The 21,300-nt window shown below is 37.2% G+C and overlaps 1 protein-coding gene across 2 annotated transcripts in view; it reads right to left on the bottom strand.

The window, feature by feature from the left end:
* ZFAND3 (zinc finger AN1-type containing 3) overlaps positions 1–21,300 on the bottom strand; it is a 134,378-nt gene that overhangs the window by 32,132 nt on the left and 80,946 nt on the right. For both annotated transcript variants that reach the window (XM_040552323.1, XM_040552324.1), the window contains exons 4-5: positions 11,097–11,276; positions 121–186 (exon numbers count right to left, since the gene is read on the bottom strand). In XM_040552323.1, coding sequence (XP_040408257.1) covers positions 121–186; positions 11,097–11,276 — 246 coding nt within the window. The remainder of the gene's footprint in view (positions 1–120; positions 187–11,096; positions 11,277–21,300) is intronic.

The following is a 21,300-nucleotide window of genomic DNA, read 5'->3' as shown; positions in this document are numbered from 1 at the left end:
AAATCAACAATGTTTATTTTTGACATTCTCCAGGTACAGTTGCTACCCCTGATCATTAAACTGTATCTATACAGCCACGTTACGCAAAATCCAACTTGTCAATCCCCACAAAACACATACCTGAGTCGCAAGATCTTTTGGTTGGTGTGGTTAATGAGGCATGAGCTGTACCTGTGCATGGCCCACCTGGAAACAGAGAGGACTGTAAGTCTCAAAATACCGCCTATATTTAACACTTAAAACCACATCACAATTATACTTAGAAATATAAAAAAAAAACTTAGGAGGACTTGTCTTTGGAATGCATATATAGAAGTATTCTACTATTCTCAGTATCTCCTTCCCAGCCAAGTCTGAATACATCTTCAGCTGAAAAAAAAAAACAGATGAGAAGTGGGGGAGAAGAGAATTTATGTTATTACTTCACAAATATTTTAAGAGACAGTTTTAGGAAAATACACATCGTAATTGCAATTTTTCCAGCACTGACAAAAGGTGCTGTTTATGTTGGAACAAAAGCTAAAAACTTATCTAACCAACCCACGACTAACACACTGGAGGAACCGATCACTTCCCTTATGTCAACAGAAATCCTGTCACTGTCTCCAGTCAGATAATGACTTTGCCTCTTATCTTGTTCTCATTATGTTTTCAGAGTGTGGCACAAGCATATGCTAATGACCTCTTTCCATGCTGAAGTTTTTTGTTGAACTCTGGACTCTTGCCCACTCATCTGGTATCTGCTTGGTAGTAAATTTCTTTCTGGCTTTCTTCTCACCATGCATCATCACTGAAGAGTTCTCCAGAGATCTTGTTAAAATAGCAACCAATTCAGTGTATTCAGCAAATTGCAGTAATAATAAATAAATAAAAATAAAACCTACACAGTGAAGCCAAGATAACCTGAGAGTAGCATTGCCAGTGGTAATGATACATCATATCTTTGATAATTGGATATTATAAATTGGATGATGCTAGAGAGCCTGAAATTAAGTTAGATCTAGTAGAGGTTTGGCTAGCAAAATACCAATAATCAAGTTTGCACTGGACTGCTGGTAATATAGTAGTACCATGCTGACAATACAACAGAGCTGAGTGTTGTGACATGGTAAGCTTTAACGTAAGTCTTCACCCACTGAGAAACACTTTTTTCTTTTTTTTCTTCCACCCCTCCAGTTTTTGCACATCCAGAAAGCAGCACAGGCTTTGGCAATCGTTTTGTCTTTTTAAATATTTTTAAAATTTGACCTGGTAGTAAACTATTTCTTTTTGACTCTCTCAGAGATGTCCTACCCCGTCTCCCCTTCATTTTTTTCTTTTATTTCTATTTCTCTCAGTATCAGCTCTTAGGTGACTTTGTCTGCGCTGTCATACTTGTAGCATCGTAACACTATAAAAAAGAAAGAAAAGAAACTTAAGCAATAGGGAGGGAAAGAGGTGAGGAAATTAATTTGGTGCATTTGACTTAAAATTAAATGCATTTGGGAGCAAAGATCTCACTAGTTTTACACTTGCAGTTTTTCAGAGAAAGACTGATAAGCTTCCCGAGTTTTTTGTTCTTCCAAAAAAAAAAAAAAAAAAGAATCCCTCTGGCAACATACACCATCTCGTAATCACACAAGAGGTAATCTTTAAAGTGATGGTTATAAAGGCAACCTGGTGAGGGTTCGGCCTGCAGGCAGACACTAGGTCATGGATTAGGGCCTGGCCAGGGGTTCAGCTAACCAAACAGGACAGAGAACTACCCAAGGCGACAAAAGAAATATGCTGCATGTGACAGACACCTACACAAGCAGCTGAGAGAAGTTATAGCCAGTGTTGTGAGGGACGGCTGGATTTTTCAGGTTTCGAAAGACAGGTTTGTGAGAAATGATATAATAAATCAACCTGTTGTCCTAGCATACAAGAAGAGCCAAACTGCTGTTGCCATCCAGAGGACTGGGAGGCACGGGCTGGATGCCTTCCCTGGCCAACAGGAAAACATCCAGGACAGATGGAGCAAGCACCGTGGTAACACCATGCTGGTGCCCTTTCCAGGCCTGACAGCATTGCCAAGCTTTGTAACCATTAGAAGCGGTCAAATAAGTTCAAACCAGTTTTCATAACATATCTTCTTCCAGAATTCTTCTAGAATGTAAAAAAATTGAAATATCAGATCGATCTATGCTAGTAATACTACTGCAAAAGGCTCCAAAAAAGGCCTACTCTAGGATTAGGTGCATCTGGGAATATAAGATGCTGCCCTGTTTTCTGTATCAAGAGTGAGCACAACAGTGCCGAATTTTCTACTGGAAAAATTTATTTACCATATTGGAACATTTTGGATACTTACGCTGAAAATTACACTGCCCATTTGTTAAGTCAGTCTCAGCTTTTAAAGATCAAATATACAGTGGTTGCATACACACAAAATATACAACAGGATATGGGATTTCGATGAACTGACCTTAGACCACAGCTACCTCTTAAGATGCAACAGCTCTTCTTTAAATACTTAGTTACATTCCTCCAGTTTCACTGAATAGGCATTGGCAGGCACCATCACCATCGACTCTCCATAAGACTAATCTTTGCAATTACTGTACAATTATTTCCGTTAGTTTATATTTTCAGCATCTGACTAAATATAAGATCTTTATACTTTTCCGTCCCTAAAGTACAATAAGTTTGTATCTATTCTGCACTTCTCTGCATTAGAGTTTTTGTTTTATTTAATCTTCTCTCATTAGGTATTACCTTCATAGAGCTTTGATTTGTATAGCACAACATTAAGGTTTCAACAAAGAATATTTGGGGATTTGCATGCACATACATGCCTAATGACAGTAGGCACGCACACTGCCTAATAACCAGTGAAGGCTTCCTGTCCTTCCTTCTGCTATTGTTTTTGTTCCATCATTAAAAATGTCATGCATAATTCAATACTATGTAGCATGGGCTTGACTGTGTAATTCTTCATGGAAGTCATTATATTGAATTTTTTGGTACACATAACATCCAATACAGACATCTTATATTATTGGAAACAGCAGCACTTTTTCCACAGTTTTGATAAAAATTCTGCATGAGAGCAAAGCAAAGTCAGATAGAGTAGAGCACCAGTCCTTCTTTGCTATACATAAGGTAGGCTTATTACTTAGCATGTTTCAGGATATATCTATACCTCTGTTCCCAAAAATAATTGTTTCCAGGGAATATGACTGTGATACACAAAACACTTCAGTGCACAGCAAGAGGCCACATGTCTAGCTTCTAACATAACCCAGAGGGCTGTACAGACTACTATTTTTCTCAATACAAGCAAGAGATTAAAATGGAAGAATAAAGATATCTTTCTATTCTATTGTTTAATCTGTTAGTTGGATATAGCTTCTGCTCCTATTTTTTTCCAGCGTGTGCCTTCTGACATTTGCAACTCCCATTCCAAACAAAAGCAGCTGCTGCCCAGCCATAATCTGATTCCAAGAACAGAACATTAAAAATGCAAAAATACTAAAGAAATAATTGTGAGCATCACCAAGTCTGCAAGTTGAAAAGCAGAGTTAAGAACAGACAATACAAGATCCTTTAACTTGAACACTGTAATACATATAAAAGGTCTTGTTAATGTAGCTGCTATGTTTTTGACTTCTGATACCACTAGCTTCTTATGACTAACTTAACAGTACACTTAACACATCAATTGGGAAAAACAGGTTATCAAATTACTAAGAACTGTGCAGCTCAATAAACAAGTAAACATTTCAAAGCCATTTTCTCCAGAAAAGCTCTTAAGTAGTAAAATTTTATTCTGTATTACTTATATTTCTCTGTGTGTGTTAATATTATTAACTATTATAACTTTTTATTTATGTTTAAGTTGACTTTCTGAATGCCTTTCTGTATTGACCATCCCCTCCTGAAAAACTAATGATTGCCAAGTAGCACCTATCTTGCAGGACATACCCTGAGTCACGGTAACTTATTTCCCCATTTCTGAAGTTTCTGTAAAGCAAAGTGACTCCATTGAGTCAGACTTTCCTGTGCAGGAAAAAGCAAAATCCTAGGGTAACCTCTCTTTGAACCCAGAATATTTGAGCCAGCTGTATTAGAACAGCACTGCAAATACAGCACTTGGAACATTACCTGTTAACCAGAGGAAGAGATGCAGAATGGAGTGAAGCCATGCTTATACAAGAGTACAAAGCCTAAGAGTACAATAACACACTGAAGCAATTACAGATAACACAAAATCTGTAAGCCAGATAATGAATGAACGTGAAAAATAAGTTAGAGCCTGAAGCTTAGTAAGATTTGTTCGGAGTGACAAAAATACGCTTGAATGCTGCTTTGAGCCTTCAGTACTGTGATGGTTCTTCCTCTTCAGAAAAAGTAGACCAGCTCTGTGTATGTAACAGGCAGGAAAAGGGTAATCATATAAGGGCTGAATATCCTTGGACAGCAGTGTTGTAGCCATGACAGAGGGAAATGTTATGGCTATATGCAACATGGGAAAGAACACAACTTTGGAAACCCGTCCAAACCAGTAAATTAGCTGTGCATTTGCATTTGCTGAATTGGTAGAGACATAATCTAATTAATCTACACAATTGAGTTTGAAAACAGACATTGATTACAAACACAAATACATAAATGGGAATGTAAATCTCTAAATTCAGCCTGCATAGACAGAATAGTCTCTAAGGAAATAAAAGCAAGAGAATTTTACAACATTTAACTACTTACCTGCTGTAGAACATTTAAACTGCATGGTAATTTATGTCATGTCATTACTAAACAGATTAGAGGATTATATATATAATCACATACAAATATACACTTAAAAATCTAGTTGTACAAATCTGCCATTATTTCCTTTTATGGATTTTTATTTACACATGGCTTTTGGAGAAAGAAACAAAACCAGTAGTAGCAAAGCAGTCCAGTTACATTTAACAACTGTAATGAAGTAAACCCACAGGATTCAGATTCCACTTTATTCCCTACCATTGTCTGACTCCATTATCTGCTTTTCCTCAGTTTCCCCATTCGTAAAGTAGACATGATACTTTCCCACTTTATAGCTGCAATTTGAAGTGCAAAAACGGGCTTTTGAAACCGGCAGTTAAGTTATATTATTAGAAATAATTTTTATATAACCTTGATAGCTGTGCAGTTCTAGCCCACATTTTTATTATATGACTGTGTTTCTGTTTCACATTCCATGAGGTCCTTTCACTTTAATAAATGGGACCCTAGGATACACTGTCTACTCTGCAGTGTGAAGTGACTATAAATCAGACTGAACAATTAACAGTGGTACTATTCTGCTGGTCTTCATTATGTTTCAAAATTATCATGCTACAGACGTGGAAAGAAGTGTTCATTTCATAAATCTACATGCCAGACCTTTCCAGTTTATATGCTTAAGCCATAAGAGCCACCAGAAATGTTCATTAGATAAAACTGGGACCGTAAAGATTTGATTAGAACTTAGACAAAGATCCCCAGTCATGAAATAATGATAAAGGTAACACTTCTACCGGACAGTTTTTTTTCTTTCAGATTTATAGCTGCCTGTATGTTCTGCATTGGCACCTAATACTAGTCACATTTCTCAAAGCATAACTCCAATAGCATCAAGCTCAGAACAGTTCTATATTTCAAAGCATTCTTGTAGAAAGTTGATTTGAATAAATACTTTTTAAAAAGTGTACTTTGTGATAAATATTCAAAAAAATCCAGGTTTGATGATAAATCAAATGAAAAATTGAATTTCTGTTAATTCAGCATTAAACAGTACCAAAAGGCTCTTCATACACAGTACGTTTAAAGAAAATAAAGTTAAAAAAACTCTTTAAGAAGAAGAATATCTACCACTATGTGACTTTATAATAACTTAAAAAAAACTCAGAAAACAGCTAGATATTGTGGTATACAGATGCAAAATGACTGTGATATCAAACAACAGCCAGACGCATATTCTATACTAGTGGTGTGTGTTTTCTTTTGCTCTGATACAAGACACAAAATTGAGTGCAAGAAGAAAAAACACGTGACAATCTTGTGAGTTTATAAGGAAAATCAGAATTACTCATCACCATCATCTAGCTGTAGCTTTGTTCGTTATGCGAGGTTACAAGTTTAATTGCAGTATTAAATAATGTCAGGCAGGCAGGCTAGTTTTGTAGCCCAGCATAATGTCAGCAGTTACTGCATTCGTTTGTATCAGAAAAAAAATCCCTACAAACTGGTATCTGAATAAATCAGGTTAGCAGCAAAACAAATTAATTTCAATGATCATCTATAACAACCAAGAGAAAAAGAGACTACTAGCTTGGTTTGTTTATACATTCAATGCATTATAAAAGCAGGCACACACATAACTTTCAAATATGAGCCAGAAGAATTTCCCTGCAGCCAGAATTAGAAAAAAGACCGAAAAAATACAGAAATGACTTGTATCACAATGAACAAGTGAATTCTCAAAGCCAGGCCATTTCAAATGCATGGAATCTAAGAGCAACTGTCATTTCAAAAAATCACTGTTCTTATTTAAAAGGCGCAAAAGACAATTAAGCATGCCACAATAAGAACTCAAAATACTTTGTACTTTGTATTTTGAGAGCGTACATGTGAAAGTTGACATCTTTGACTCCCCTGACAAGCCCAAACAAAAATACAAAAACTGTAAAGTAGTTTTAAGTTGGTAGAAACCTTTTGCATGGTGTTAGAGAACAGGCTACTCAACAGAGGGGAAAAAACAAAAAAAGGATGTGTTTGTTTATCCGTTTTTCATGAGGTTATGTTGAAAAAACTGACACAGGATTTTTTTTATATTATTATTATTACTCATAAAACAGAAAAATATCATTACTTTTCTAGTACGGTAGCCTGTATTGCTTTTTACACAGTCATGCTTCAACAAGCCATGAAATTCAGAGGATAAACATCCAATAGGTACAGTAGAAAAAACAATCTCTCACCTTTCTGCCAGAGATCTTTTATAGAAGCCTGGTGCATCTGCGTCTCAGATGTAGTACCCTTTATGTTCACAAAGTAAATTTGGCAAAATAACTTCATAATTGAGTGTAACTGTGTTTGCAGCACATAGAAATGCTTAATAAAACTAACGTTTCAAAGCATTCTTTAAATTCGTCTTGCAAATTGTGCATTTAAGCATTTGAGACAAATTAATGGTGTTGTAAATGCTTGACATGCAACAGTTTAAATCTTGGAGGCTTTATAATAACTAGAGAAAATTTACAAACATTCAGTCCTGAAAATCACATTTAGGCTTCTAAAATTCAGCACATAGAGGTAAGGTGTGGACAGTAATAACCACCTTCTTTCTGGGCTGAAATCTCCTATGTATTTTTTTGACAGTTACAGCAATACCTCACATCTTTGTGTATCTTCTTATAAAGTCTTCAATGTAGAAACGTAGAGCATTTAACTGTTCTAGAAACATCAGCTATTCTTTTTGTCCTTTTTCAGTTGTGGTTCTTGCTAATTCAAGGAGGCCAGGAAGAGTTAAACAGATAATTAAAATAAAATCATGTCAGCTGAAGCTAAGATCTACTGAAATTTAAAATCTGATCCAGCTGCCAGAGCTGGAGTTGTTCAAACTGACATTTCTCCTGTCACATAACAACACAGTTAGTTTTAAACCTGTACAGCGTCAACTTTAGGTCTACTCACACAGTGACAGAAATATAATGTGACATCCCCAAAGAAAGCAATGAAGGCCTGAAACCAAGCAAAAATTATTCCATATTCAGTGTGACCTTTTCTTTACCAAAATACACAGAACCTTCCTTAACAAGCTGATTTATCTTTTTTTTCTTTTAAAGAGTGCTAGTGGTTGGAGGTGGGGGGCAGAGAAAGAAGCAGAAGGTCGTTGACAAATCCCCTTTTTCCTCCCTATTGAAAATAAACAAGTCTCCCTCCCAGTAAAAAAAAAAAAAAAAAAAAAAGGAAATCATTGCTAGAGCAAACAGCTGATATGGTGACTAACACTGAAGTAACTTCTGCCTGGACATCCTAAAAGAAGAAAGGAGGCCAAAGAGAAAAATAAGAATAGATAAAAACTAGACGGAACTTGAACACAGAGAAATGTATCTGCATATAAAGAAGCACAGGAACAAAAATTAGACTGATTTAACTATCTGTTAAGAAACAGATCATTAAAATCCATTCAAATCTAGACTTAGTAAAGCAATACCAATATGTTCCTTATCTGCAAAAGCTTATTTCAGAAAACTTATTGCAACTGACAATACGATAGACAAGATGATTTGAGATGGAAAAAGGCAACTAGAGTAGTGTATATGGAAAATAAAACAGAATGATCTTAGAATGGTTTCTTTCCCTAAACCGTAATGGTATTTTTTGAAATCAATGACATGTAATACTCCACAAAACCAAAACTTGAGAGGAGAGGGAAAAAAGTCCGTGAGCTTCTGCCACTGTCACCAGGTGTAAATTTTTAACACATTTTTGTTGACTGCAATTGTAATACTGAGAACTGCCTTCCACCTACAAGAGAAAGATTAATCAGAAAGTAGCCATTTGGGTAGGTGATTGTTCAGAAGCGATGGTGGCAGAAGGAGGAAGGTTGTTACCACCTGGTTTTGCATATAAGACACTCAGGAATTTAGTGCAACCCGCACAGAACATCAAAACACTTACAAAATGGCAGAGATCATACTTGCACATTGCCAGACTGAACTCCTGTAAAATCCAGTCCAAGGAGCTTTTCTCTTTCATCAGTCATTGAGTCTTTAAAAAGGAAATGGCTACTTGAAACAAAACAAACAATCAAAAAACCCACCTTCACTTTGTCTTAACTGTTCGATCTGTTTACCCTATGGACTCAACTGCTATGGCAAATGCCTTGATGTGAGACTCTTAAAAGCTTGAAAGGGAGGAAAGAGAAATTGAGTGCACCACAGAATCCTTCCTGAGCACTCCAATCTTTCCATTCTTTGATAGGGATTACCTTAATGATCCCATACATTGATTTCTGGTGAATTACTGCAATTCTATGCAGAACAGCACGTAGCTGTACGTAACCACACAGCACTGCAAAGTATCCATCTCTGAAGAACACAGCTGTAATGAGAGCAGTGCATGCTTTATAGAACTTGTTGCAAAATAAATAAATATTGCACAGAAAAAATACACCCTTAAATTAAAATCAAAAAGACATTTAAAGTTTGGGCATTCTTCATTACAGGAAAGAATCTTCCACCCTGAGGCCATTATCCATCAGAAGAGCTCCATCAGTGTATAATTATTTCTGATAAATGATATTAAGCTTCATTAAAGAGGTAGTGAGGATGTGAGAGAAGACAGAGAGAGCTCAAGCTGTACATAAATCTCTCCACTGTATTTCACTTAAAATCACCCCAGCAGGAAGTCATAAAGAATTTTTTTATAGGTAATATTTTCAAATGCTCTGCAGGCTGTGCTGCCTAATATCCATCACCTTGAGTGTATGTTCACAAGCACAGAGCAATCCAGGATGAAGGACATTATTTAATTTCCCTCCCTCTTTCCCATCCCTGTAATCACCTTCCCACTTACCCCCAAGTCCTTCTCAGCCACAACAGAAACACTTGAACACAATCTAACTCATCACTGAACACATTTTCATAAAACCTGACCCAGTAAGCACTGGAGAAGCACCCTCTAATGCCAAATAGTAGATCTTGGCTCATAAGCCAGCAAAGGTGCTGAGCCCCACTACCCTGTGAAAGTTCAAATGTGTTGCTGAAGCACAACATTTTGCTGAAAGGACAAAATAAGGCTTTGTTTTTACAGCATACTGCAAGTTTCCCCTGAAGAAGTGCTGGACAGAAGGAAGAGATGGGTGGTCAGCAGCAACTGTACATGTGAAGGAGAGACAAGAGTTACATGGCAAATTACTCTTATTACAAATAACTTATTTTAGAAAGGTCAGCTTAAACAACACAAAGTGCCTATTACTTTGGGCTCTATTTCTGAAAATATTCCCATATACGGGTAGAAAACCATAACTTAAAATTAAACATTTTATTTTAAGTCTAATAAACAACTACAATCCCAAAATGACACTTCCTGCTTTGCCCACAGCCATTCTGCACAAGTAAAAAGAACATAAATGTGAAGTCTACCTACCTGTAAACAGAATAAATATTTGGGGAATTCAGTTAAAACCATCCTATACAAATAGTGAAGACAACTGAAAGCAAATGTGCCATATCAAAGATCTCTCAGTCCTACTGCTTTGTCAGCATTCTTATTTCCAGCAGAGAAATAACAGCAGCTCTAGCTTAGTCTAGCATACTAAATGAGTATGTTTTTCTTGCAATGCACACATCTATTTACTGGCCACAATGTACAAGCAAACTCAACTCAAGAAAGATTCCCCTCCATAAAAAATCATTTTAAAATGAAGCTATAGTTTGAGCATGTTTAAACTACAAATGACACATTTAAGCTTAAGTTGTTAGAATGCAGATTTTAAAACTCAATATATTATATACAGGATGAACTCATAAAGAGGCTTACAATAAGGACGATTTTATCACACTATGTGTTGGTTAATTTTTAACATCTTAGCCTAGCTTAAGGCTAATTTAGCCTGAAACAGCACAATAAAGACCATGAAATAAGAGATAGATTACCACATGAAGCTTAGTTATCTCAGTAACCTAGCAGGAGTCTCGACAAACATGCATTACAGTCAGTGCTATTTGCAATTGCAAGGATTAAAACCCATTTAAAATGTTTTAAAGCCAAAATTTACAAGATATTGGTGTTTATCCTAGAATATGTGTATTAATTTACTACCAATATGAGAAAGAATTTCTCAAAATAAGAGTACCTCAAAATCATAATTAAATTGCGTACTGCAGTTCAGACAGCTGTAAAGTTAGAAACTCCTGTGACCCCTTTTAATTTGCTCTTCTGTTAAAACCAACAGTTTTGTATTTCGTGAATCACTTCTAACCTCTCCCCTTGCTCTCAAGAGGGTCCTTCTTTACTTTCAGAAAGAAGTCTGTGAAACATAAGACAGAACAAAGCAAAACATTTATGCCTCCCTTGCTCTCACTGAGGACTTGTGCACTTACATTCCTCTTTGCTCGGTGAAGTTACATTCAGTTCTGTCAAAAGTTGCTGGTTGGAGTTAGCGGCCTGTGTGGTTAGAGAGGTATTGCTGTTGTCACTGTTCGTTTCTCCAGAGAACAGATCTGTCTGGCTGTTGCTTGTGCTGGGAGTAGAGTCATCATCTGGCTGCTTCTTCTGGAAATCTATCAAAACCAAGATCCATATGTCATCTCAACTGCTCAACCTAATCAATTTTGTACAAAAAGTAGCATAACAAAAATAACCCCCAAAGACTGTCAGAGGCATCATCATCCTGACAGTTTTTAAATCTCATATAACACAAAGTTAGAGTAGCTTTTCATTATTTCAAAGTATCTTAAGAGTTACTTAATGCTAGAGAACAACCACCAATTTCAAAACTATACAAAGTTCTTGTTTCTACAGCTGTTCAAGAGCATCCAATGTTTAATACTGAGTGTATCAGTATACGCCACATGGTGGTATCATTTTAATAACTGCTTGCACAAAGCACTTGTAACAGCATAAAGGAGCAAACCTCTGACTGAGGAAGAACTAAGGTATGCAGTACAAGGAAACGTTACAATTCTCTAAAAACAATACTTCTCACTGCCATTACCTAAAACCCCACCGGTGTAACAGTTCTGGAAAAGCTCATGTAGACAACTGTGGTTCCAGGTTAGCATGTGGGAGCTGGGCTTTGCACCACTTGTTTAGTGGTTATGTTATTTTCTTAATCTTTTCTTCACTTACCAAACTCTCTTTATCTTGGCCCACAAGTTTTCTTGCTGTTGCTTTTTCGTGTCTCTGCCCTGTCCCCTGGTAGCGAGCAATTGACTGTGTGGGTCTTCACTGCCAGCCAGGATCAGCCCAGTACAGCATGGCTGCAGGCACCACATGCTCCAACCTTGCTTAAGAAAGCAGGTATGATGTCTGCAAGGGGCACCTTGAAACTGTATTTACACTGTGCCTATCCCATTATGCCCATCCCTGAGCTAGCAGTGACCACCCAGGGAGGCTTTAAAAGCCTAGGTACCAATGAATACAGTCCTCTGAAAGGAAAATGGTTTGTCTTTACAATATTCCCTTTAATATTTAACCAGCCTGCCATTTGACATTTTTGAAAACACCTAAACCATACTCTTAGATGTTCACTCAAAGACCAAGCATCATCATAACGAGTAGCATATCTATTTTTTTCCTTTCAAACTGTGGCTTTCAATAATTTAAAAACACTTAGAAAAACACTATTCTGCATAGTCCACAAAAAAATTGAGAAGTTAAGGCATTGTGATGTTGGCTTTTTGTTAAATTGTGCAGTAAGCTGTCTGAAAGAGAAAATCCTTTATGTTTACAGTTTCCATTAAAACAACAGAAAAGTAAAAATTTCTTAGTGCGTGGGAAACATTGTAATTTTTAACCTTCTACTTTGTCATATTTGCTTTTAATATTAAGCGCAAAGTTATTTACGCAAAGCAATTCTTTCCTACATACTTAACTTCAAACTAGAACCAAAAATGAAATAATAATGCTTCACACTCCAGTTAAGTAATAAAATACACTGTTATCACAACATTATGACAATGAAAAAAAAAGAACAGAGTCCTATGAGCACAAATTTAAATCTAAAACTATTGTAGCAGCAAGTTCAGGAAAAAAATGTATACGTATACCAACCAGAGGACAAAGCTCTTTCCAGGTTCCCATTCAGGCCACATCAGCTTCTCCACAAAGGGAATCCCTTCTATTTTCAACTGACTTGTCCACATCTTGCCTCTTTATGCTTCAGTCTACCTGTGGCATCTTCTTCCTTTTGTGCCCACACTGTCTTAAGTGCTTTTCCCATGCTCAGACTGAACTGAATCTGGGAATATTTAAGCAATCCCATCCCCTTTGCAGATCCCCTCTTCCCTTTCTGTACCTACCACGACATAGCCCAGTAGATGTTTTAAAAGGGGGGTGGGGGGGAATAATAATAAATAAAAAACAGAAAGAAAAGAAAAAAAGACAACCATTTTGCAACACTGAAGCCAACGCATGTTTTGCGGCACAGCTTATCAACTATTTGTAAATATGACTTTTTTGGTTTGACAAACTAATACATTTTATCAGCTTTCTGACAGTAATTTTAACAGTTTAAAACACATTTCAAATGCACCAGACGATAAGGCTCCCTCTGTTAGTCAAATCAAACAATAGGTTTTCTAGGAGTCCTGCCACAGGGATGCCAAGACATTTATTTTACCCCAACAGGCAAGATTAACAAAGCCATCATCAGTGGTGGTCAGTATGCCTCGAGCTGGCTGAGGCAGCTGCCTCTCTCCCCATCCCAACTCCCTCCTCCTGCAGTGCCCAACTGAGGGGAGAACTGAGCTGTGGAGGGGACAGCATTGAACCAGACAAGGAAATAAAACCACCTCAGAAGATGGCAGCAACAAAAGCCAGCCAACACACCTACATCAAGGCACTATGGATCTGCTAGTTGAATACAACTGCCAACTCCAATGCTGGCATTAGAAGTTGCTCGCTGATTAACCTACGACCATGGAGTTAGGTTCAGGAGGTAAATCCCTCCAGGACATTAAAACTACGTACAGCTAATTTGGCTTCAAAGTCTTAATTTTCCCCTCTTTTTGTCAGCCAGTGCCAAGTCTCAGAACTGCCCCCACAGTCTGAACTCCACACATTGGATAGATCCCATCCTCAGGCCTACCCTGGCTCCAAACCAGATTAGGATTTGAGGTGAAATCTTTCCAAGTGCAAATCTTCTCTTGAGGGCTTTCCAAAACCCACAGTCCTGATACTTGATTAGCAATAGCGCTGGTCTCAGTTCCTACCCGCTACACCACTGATTTCAGTCTGACACAGCTCTGCCCTCGGACACCCTCCAAGAACACCCCTCCCAGCCAAGCAGATTTTGGTTTGCTTGACGTCCAGTTATTCCCACAACACGAGACATCTCTTCCTAGTAAAGATTGCTGAAGATGAACTGCATCATCTCCTGGCATTCCTAACACATTTTTTTAAAGAAGAAATAAAAAGGCAGAATTTATTTATTATGCAAATACACATACATCAATAAAGGTTGCTCATTATGTCATGACAGAAAAAAACGGAGCAGTCCACAAATATTTGCAGATGATGAAACGCTGGTTGCCAACATGACTCACTGGGACTGGGAAGCACCGCAGTCCAACAGTCCCTAATTGCTGACTTAGGATTTAAAAGTAATTTGCCAGAGAAATGAAGCTGTAACTTCTGCTGTGGAAGACTCAGCCAGAAGCCAAGCTTGGACAGGAATGAACTCAAAGCCAGGGAGGAGGGGGAAAGAGGCAGACAGGAATTCATCTGCCTCAACAACAAAATCTCAACAACTGGTGGGATGCAGTTTGTTAGGGGTCATAACAGAGCTGGGAAGATGCCCTTCTCGGGCCTCACTTGTTATCACCACAGTTTCAGGCAAGTCAGGCTCCTGAATATCAGTAGTGTTTGTGCAATCAAGAAAGCTTCAAGCACTTGTGATTCTGCACCAGCCACAACAAGACAGCTGCAGCAATGAGACCTGGAGACATGAGTTTAGAAGATCCTTAACTCTTCACACCTATACTGAGGCCATGGTGCTGGCAGAGGGGGAGCTCACAGCCGGAGACATCCTGGGAACCACTGGCCTACAAATAACCCGTCGAGAAAAGAAATGAAAAGTGCACGTTGCCTGCAAAGGTAGCCACAGAGAGTGTTTTATGTGAGACTGCACCCAAGGCAGGGCACAAAAGTGAAGCCGTATTATGTACATGTATCAGAAATGGGAGCACTTCCATTTTCAATAATCTGAGCAAGAAAATGGTTCCTCTCAATATTATACACTGTGAGCAATCTACAAAATCCATTTAAAAAAAACGAGTGCAGAGTTGCAGAACAACAATAGATACTATGGAGTTTATTAATATTCAGCAAGTTAAAAATTCTCAGCCACTGTATTTTTTTTCCCTAGATAACATGCAAATACTTCTGTTGGACTAGCTCAGTGTCATCCACAAAGGGCATTTCCAGATGAATGTAAAACATTATTTAAGGAAATAGTCTAAATAACAAAAGTCCTGACAGTTGCTCAGTGACAGAATGGTAGATGCTAATGCTACGCAGTACCTCCCAAAGCTGTACGTTTAAGATGTGCATAAACCAAGCTCATTTTTTTCTGAAGAACTATTCATATTTGCAAGCTATTGATAAATTCTCCAACTTAAAAGAGAACACAAAAGGCTATGAAAAATCCTCACTCAGTGTTTGTGTTTCACAAAAAGCTTCCGAATGACACTGTCTGAGTTGCCACACAGCAGCAAAATCCACCACTGCATCTGCATCCTTTTTGCCTTTATGTTGTATCCAGAACAAGTTTTTATTCAGCTTGCAGATCAATTAACTTTCAAAAAAGTCTTACCCTGCTCAGTTGGCTGGAACCTGGGAACATCTCCTGTCCATTCTTTTACTTTTTCACTGCAGAAGAGAGTACTTGAGGAAGATACTGAAACTGGTGTACCCTGAGACACACTAAATGTAACTCAACTTGTATTATTTACACACACTGGTTTATTACTAAATATTGCCATCTTACTTCAAATTGCATTACTAAGACAACTTTCAGTAACGTCAACAGCAATACAAGACCCATTCAGTAATATAATCTGTATTATAAATTTGACCTAAATTATCAACAGATTTCTGAAATACTGCTTTCTGATTTGTGGCCCAATATTTTATTGGTGCAAATATGTATCTAATGAGATATTGGATGAGCTGTATTATACTTTTTCTCTGCTTTGGTGGACTCCATTCGGCCTTTTTTTTTTTTTTTTTTTTTTAACCAGGACACCTGTTAACACAAATAACTTGCAGACCACCTTGATCTCCCTCAAACACAATAAAAGCTGGCAACAATTACCGGAGCAATTGTGTCTGAATGGATCCAGTTAAGCCTTAACCGCTTAACAAATAAAACAAAACAGAAATACATGCACAATCCAGGCAAGATCTTGGCAAGTTTTGAAGGGGAGGCTTTACTCTGATTAAAATCAGAACATAACTATTGACAGAACAATGACCTCCCTAATAGACTCAATGTGGGGGGAAAAAACAAACCAGAACAAGAGCTGGCAAGGAATTTATCATTCCCAGAAGTTTCTGTTTTTAACTACAGAAGCATACAAAAACACCTTCATTAACTTGTCTCCTCCATTTTTACTGAGACTTTCACTATGCTAGCAGAAGCAGTGCCAAAATGCACAATGTATGACCCAAAATCCATCAAATCACCCAACGTTCCCCTTTCCCTGTTAATAAAATGCAATTTTATAACTTTTTACAGAACCTTCAACTGGTACACAGGTTTAGTTAAAACTTTCTCCATTTGACAGAATGTTTTCTTTTCCTGCTCAACTGTCCCCTTTCCTCCATTGCCTTCAGGTTTCAGATTTTTTTTTTTTTTTTGTTATCAGGCAGAGCCATCACTAAAAGACGACTTGAGAAAAGATCTCAATAAAATGCACAAAATCAATCCAAAAAAAATTGTGCTGTATGGTGGAGAAGCTGCTACTAGCAAGCAGCAACACTGCCAGTTTTTGAGCTCCAAAATCCTTTTGCTGTGTTGTGTCTAAGGGTTGCAGCCTGCATCCCAACTAGCCAAGTGAAAGCAGAAGGTCTCAGGCAGTGCTCTGATGCACTGGTGTTAATATAAAGAGAGTTAATTTTGTTCTGTTAATTAGGATTTATGTGTAAACAGCACAAGGACTCCGTGCATATACAGACATGATACAAAATTTTCATACTTTCTATATACAATATATTCAAATAGATAAGATTCAAATGAAAGCAAGAAGCTAGATTTGTTCCCAGACATCAGAAGACGAGTTCTTTTGTAAGACAATCTTACACCCTTTCTTATTTCTAAAATAACATTGATAATGAAAACCAGCACGTTTATAGCTTCTGATATTACAGCCATCAATATCTGACAAAACGCATAAGATAATAGTGAGTCCTAGACTTTTGCTTAACTATAAGGGGTCTGTAATTGAACAGGGAAGAAGAACCCTTTAGCTTCTGGTAAGTAACTTCTGTGATTAGAGACAGTGGAAACTTGAGGTACAGTCAAATATGAGCCATACCAATATACCATTAAGAATTTAATTCTGAAAAATATATGTATGTCAGAATACTATATACAATGACTTAATACTAAGCCATATTTTTCCCCTCACTTGCACCAATGCTATAGTATAGTAAATCATAAAATTTATGACACTCCCAAATGGTCTTAAACTTAATAAGCTCTCCTTTCAGCCTAGTTTAAGGATCAAGGTTACCAACACTTCCCATTCTCTGGTCTACAAGAGATGTTGTCATTAAAAAAGAACGGGCTCATTCAAATAAATGATGGATGTTGCAAGAAGTGTCAGAGTAAACAGCATGCTAAGAGGGAAATTAGAGTTTTAATTTAGAATAATTTCAGTTGACAGGCGATAGCACACCACTTCCTTACTCTCCAGTCCTACAGCTCCCATAACTTCACAGTGTGAACTAGCAAAAAAAAAGTTATTTGGAGAGTGCTTGCTTCTTGCACTGCATTAAATGTGCAGGCTGCACATTTCTTGTAACCAGAGCATCTTGTTCTTTTACAGAGCATAAATTAACATGTTAGTGTTACATCAAATGTCCATTAGCATCACAACACTGCACACAAAAGACTTTTACCTTACTCTAATCAGAAAACAGTTTCACACTTCAAAGAAGGTGCATTTTGAAAGTACTTTGGGAAGTAACACAAATATTATGACACTGAAACTGCTATAGGGAAACGTTTGTTTTAAGTTATTGTATAATTTTATTTTTTCTTTTTCATGTGCCTGGTCATACATGACGACCATGATATATTCACTACAAGACCTAAAGATTTTATTTACTTTTTTATTGACAACTCTTCACTGTGTTTTTCTGGTTCATAGCCTACTGAAGGCATTTGAAGTGGCATTCGCTTATACCTATATTTTGCATAATAAATTAACGTGAAAGTAGTTAGTAAGGGGAATGCACTACTGGAACAAGCATTTGTATTGAAGAAGACAGCCAAAGTCATAAAATGGAATCAGAGGTAAGTACTGTACAAAATTACATTTATAAATACATGTACACACATTTTAGAAAGATGTTTCATAATAAGTACACAGTAATAATAATAGCAAAAATAAGTGGAGGAATAGAATAATAGACTGGAGAGTAGGAACTAACTAACATTTACATGAACTATCAGCTGAGCTCATCGCTTTCACAGTTGAGCACAAAGTACAGGGAGAACTAACACCATCAAAAATATTAGAAAAATGATTTTCTGTACAACTGAACTTTAGAGTTGAGCACATTTTAAAAACAGCAACACATTAATAGGAGTTTCAGATAATGTGATTTGGATGTTACAGACACTGAGCTTTTCATACACATTTCCTTTTCTTTTCAAACAAGCAGAAACACTAGAAAAAGGGTAAAATAAATATGAAAAAAAAGTGTCTGCAAAGGTGGCAATTAGTTAAAACTTTGCTGCAGTTACACGTATTTGTCATTCAGGAACCATGATCAAGTTATATATGACCTCCATATTTGTAAAGCTACAAGGACATTTAACATGATCAATTTTCTCTTTAATTTTATTAAATCTGGTGACATCGTTTTTTGAGTAAAGTCCTACCATAGCTCCTAAAAGAGACACCCTTGCTTAAGGGTAAGTAACACCCCCAAACAGGCCCCGTCTTTCTCCTGGCTGCATACAATGACTCTCCCCCATGCTTACGTGGGAAATTCCAGATTTGACTACCATTTTGCTTACTGTTTAAAAGGAAAATTCAAAAATGACTACTAAACAAAGACTAGCAAGCCAACAAGCATAGCATTATTACAAATAACCTTCATTTTAAGATCCAAGTTGTTAATAAATACATATGCATATTGCATTGTTAAGGAAGAGAAATGCAGCTTTGTATGGGAGCAAGCAGAAGAATCTGCAGCAACTCTATTAACCAGGCTTATAACACCTTCCAAGATTGCCATGAAAAAACCTGCCATTTCCACAGCACGTGATCCCACCATCCCCAAAGTAGCTGTGAAATACTGAAATGATGAAAGAGGAATTTCATTATCGCCTAGAGAAGTAGCCTCTGAGAGAAGCTTCCCCACTGAACACACTCCTTGCTCTGTCTGACCACAGCAATTTGCTTACTGGAGCTGCTTCAGTGCTGACCAGCAACAAGGTCACCAAAAGCCTTTGGAGAAGCATTTTAAAAACCCTTGCGTCACATTTCGTGTTGTTCCTTTAAGTAGCATGCTTACCTATCTCATATAAAATTTCATTATTATTCCATAAAACTCACCAACACAGAAGTATAAATATTATTGCCCATCACCACGGCATCCAAAGTACTGAAGCTATGACGAGTAACCTACTATTTGAACAGCCACTCTAATTTTCCTGTTACAGAATCCCTCACATCCACGGTTAGCATCTGTGCTTTAATCCAGTACTGAGAACAGGCAGTGAGAAGGTACTATATAAAGGTATCACTGCATCACGAAAACCCAACCCAGTGAAGGTCTAGCTCTATAGCACCTGCACTTGACAGCAGAACTAGGAAATTAAAACAATTTATTACCCAACTAATTGGGACTGTATGGATTCTTGAATGCCTGTCAAAGAGTATCTGTAATAACCCAACCCACGGCAAAAGCATGAACTTTAAAGAAATTCTGGAAAACAGAAAGCAACCACTTCCTGATCATGACTGTGAGAAATGTTTTATTTTTCAATGATAGGTAGAGAGTGTGAATTTATCAGGAAGAACACCTACCAAAAATGGACTGCTAAGAAAACACACAGCCCAACAGGCAGCTTGCCGTGGAGTCTTAAGCGCTGCCACTACAAAAATTGGCAGTAATGATGGTTTGACCAACTCTAGAGAGGGACAGCAAGAGTAAACCCTGCTACCCAACAGTCAGGAAAAATAAACCAATAAAAGGTTAAGAAATTAGTCTGTAAAACTAAATGACTGCACTTCTTTAAAGATCCACATGCCACTTAAGGAGAAATAATCATTTAACATGATCTAAGTGCAGTACAACACTGGGGATGTAACAGAATTAAATACAGGAGAGTCTGGAAAAAGAAAAGTACCTGGGGAAAACATCTAAGCAGCTGTGATCTACAGAACTTATTCTCAAAGCAGAATTGGAAAATCTGTAACCTGAACATTTAAAAATAGGCAAGACAAATTCTAAAAAACAAACACAGAAGTTGTGTGTTGACTTAGAAAAGAAGAAAACTGACAAGAAGCTGCAGCTCTGTCATTCCCCTAAACTTCTGTACCTTCATCACTTGAATATTTAGTACTAGTAGTACTTTATGGAATTGAATAAATTATTAAGGAAAGTCCCATTTCAAATTAAATTCAGATTGATGATACATCAAAATCTATGCTCACCGAGGGGGAGAAATGTTCATTTTGATTAGAATCTCATAAGTAAACCCATAAAACAAGCACTTTGCAACAGCAGCGAGTTATATGAAGTAAACTAATGAAGTGAACTTCTAGAGGCAGTTTTATAATAAATGAGAGATCTTGAAAACATGACTGTTAACTGATAGAAATAGATTTTAATTACCATTCATATTTATTTTGGACACTTCATTCACAAGACACGTAGGAACTAATATTGTTTTAATAAAGGAAATGCTTCAATTAGCTTCTCGTGTACTGGAGCTGTCTTTGCAACTCACCTTATCATGCCCTTTCCGATACCTAGAGAGAACCTTCCAATTTCAAAACATATGTCTATTTTTTTTTTCTAATTAATTCCTCCAGTCAAAATTATGTGGTTCCAATTAAACTGAACACACGGCTCATTTTCTGTCAATAATAGTCACATGTTGAAGCATTCTCAAAAAGTTGCCTATTCTATAAACTGCCAGGATTTTCACATGGGATAAAAGGCCCCTACAGCAAATTAAATCTTTCTAGCACTAACCCACAAACTCCTCATCACTTCCGCCTCCCTCATCTCTAAGTTCAGGCACCTTAAAAACTACCTTTGTCCAAGCTCTGAAAACATCCCTCAGAGTTACTCATTTCTTGGCCACTTTTCCACAGCTCTCGCTGAACAACCACGAGGCAG

The sequence above is a fragment of the Cygnus olor genome, chromosome 3 (assembly GCF_009769625.2).
Source record: "Cygnus olor isolate bCygOlo1 chromosome 3, bCygOlo1.pri.v2, whole genome shotgun sequence".
NCBI lineage: Eukaryota > Metazoa > Chordata > Aves > Anseriformes > Anatidae > Cygnus > Cygnus olor.
This window is presented reverse-complemented; position numbering and strand designations above follow the sequence as displayed.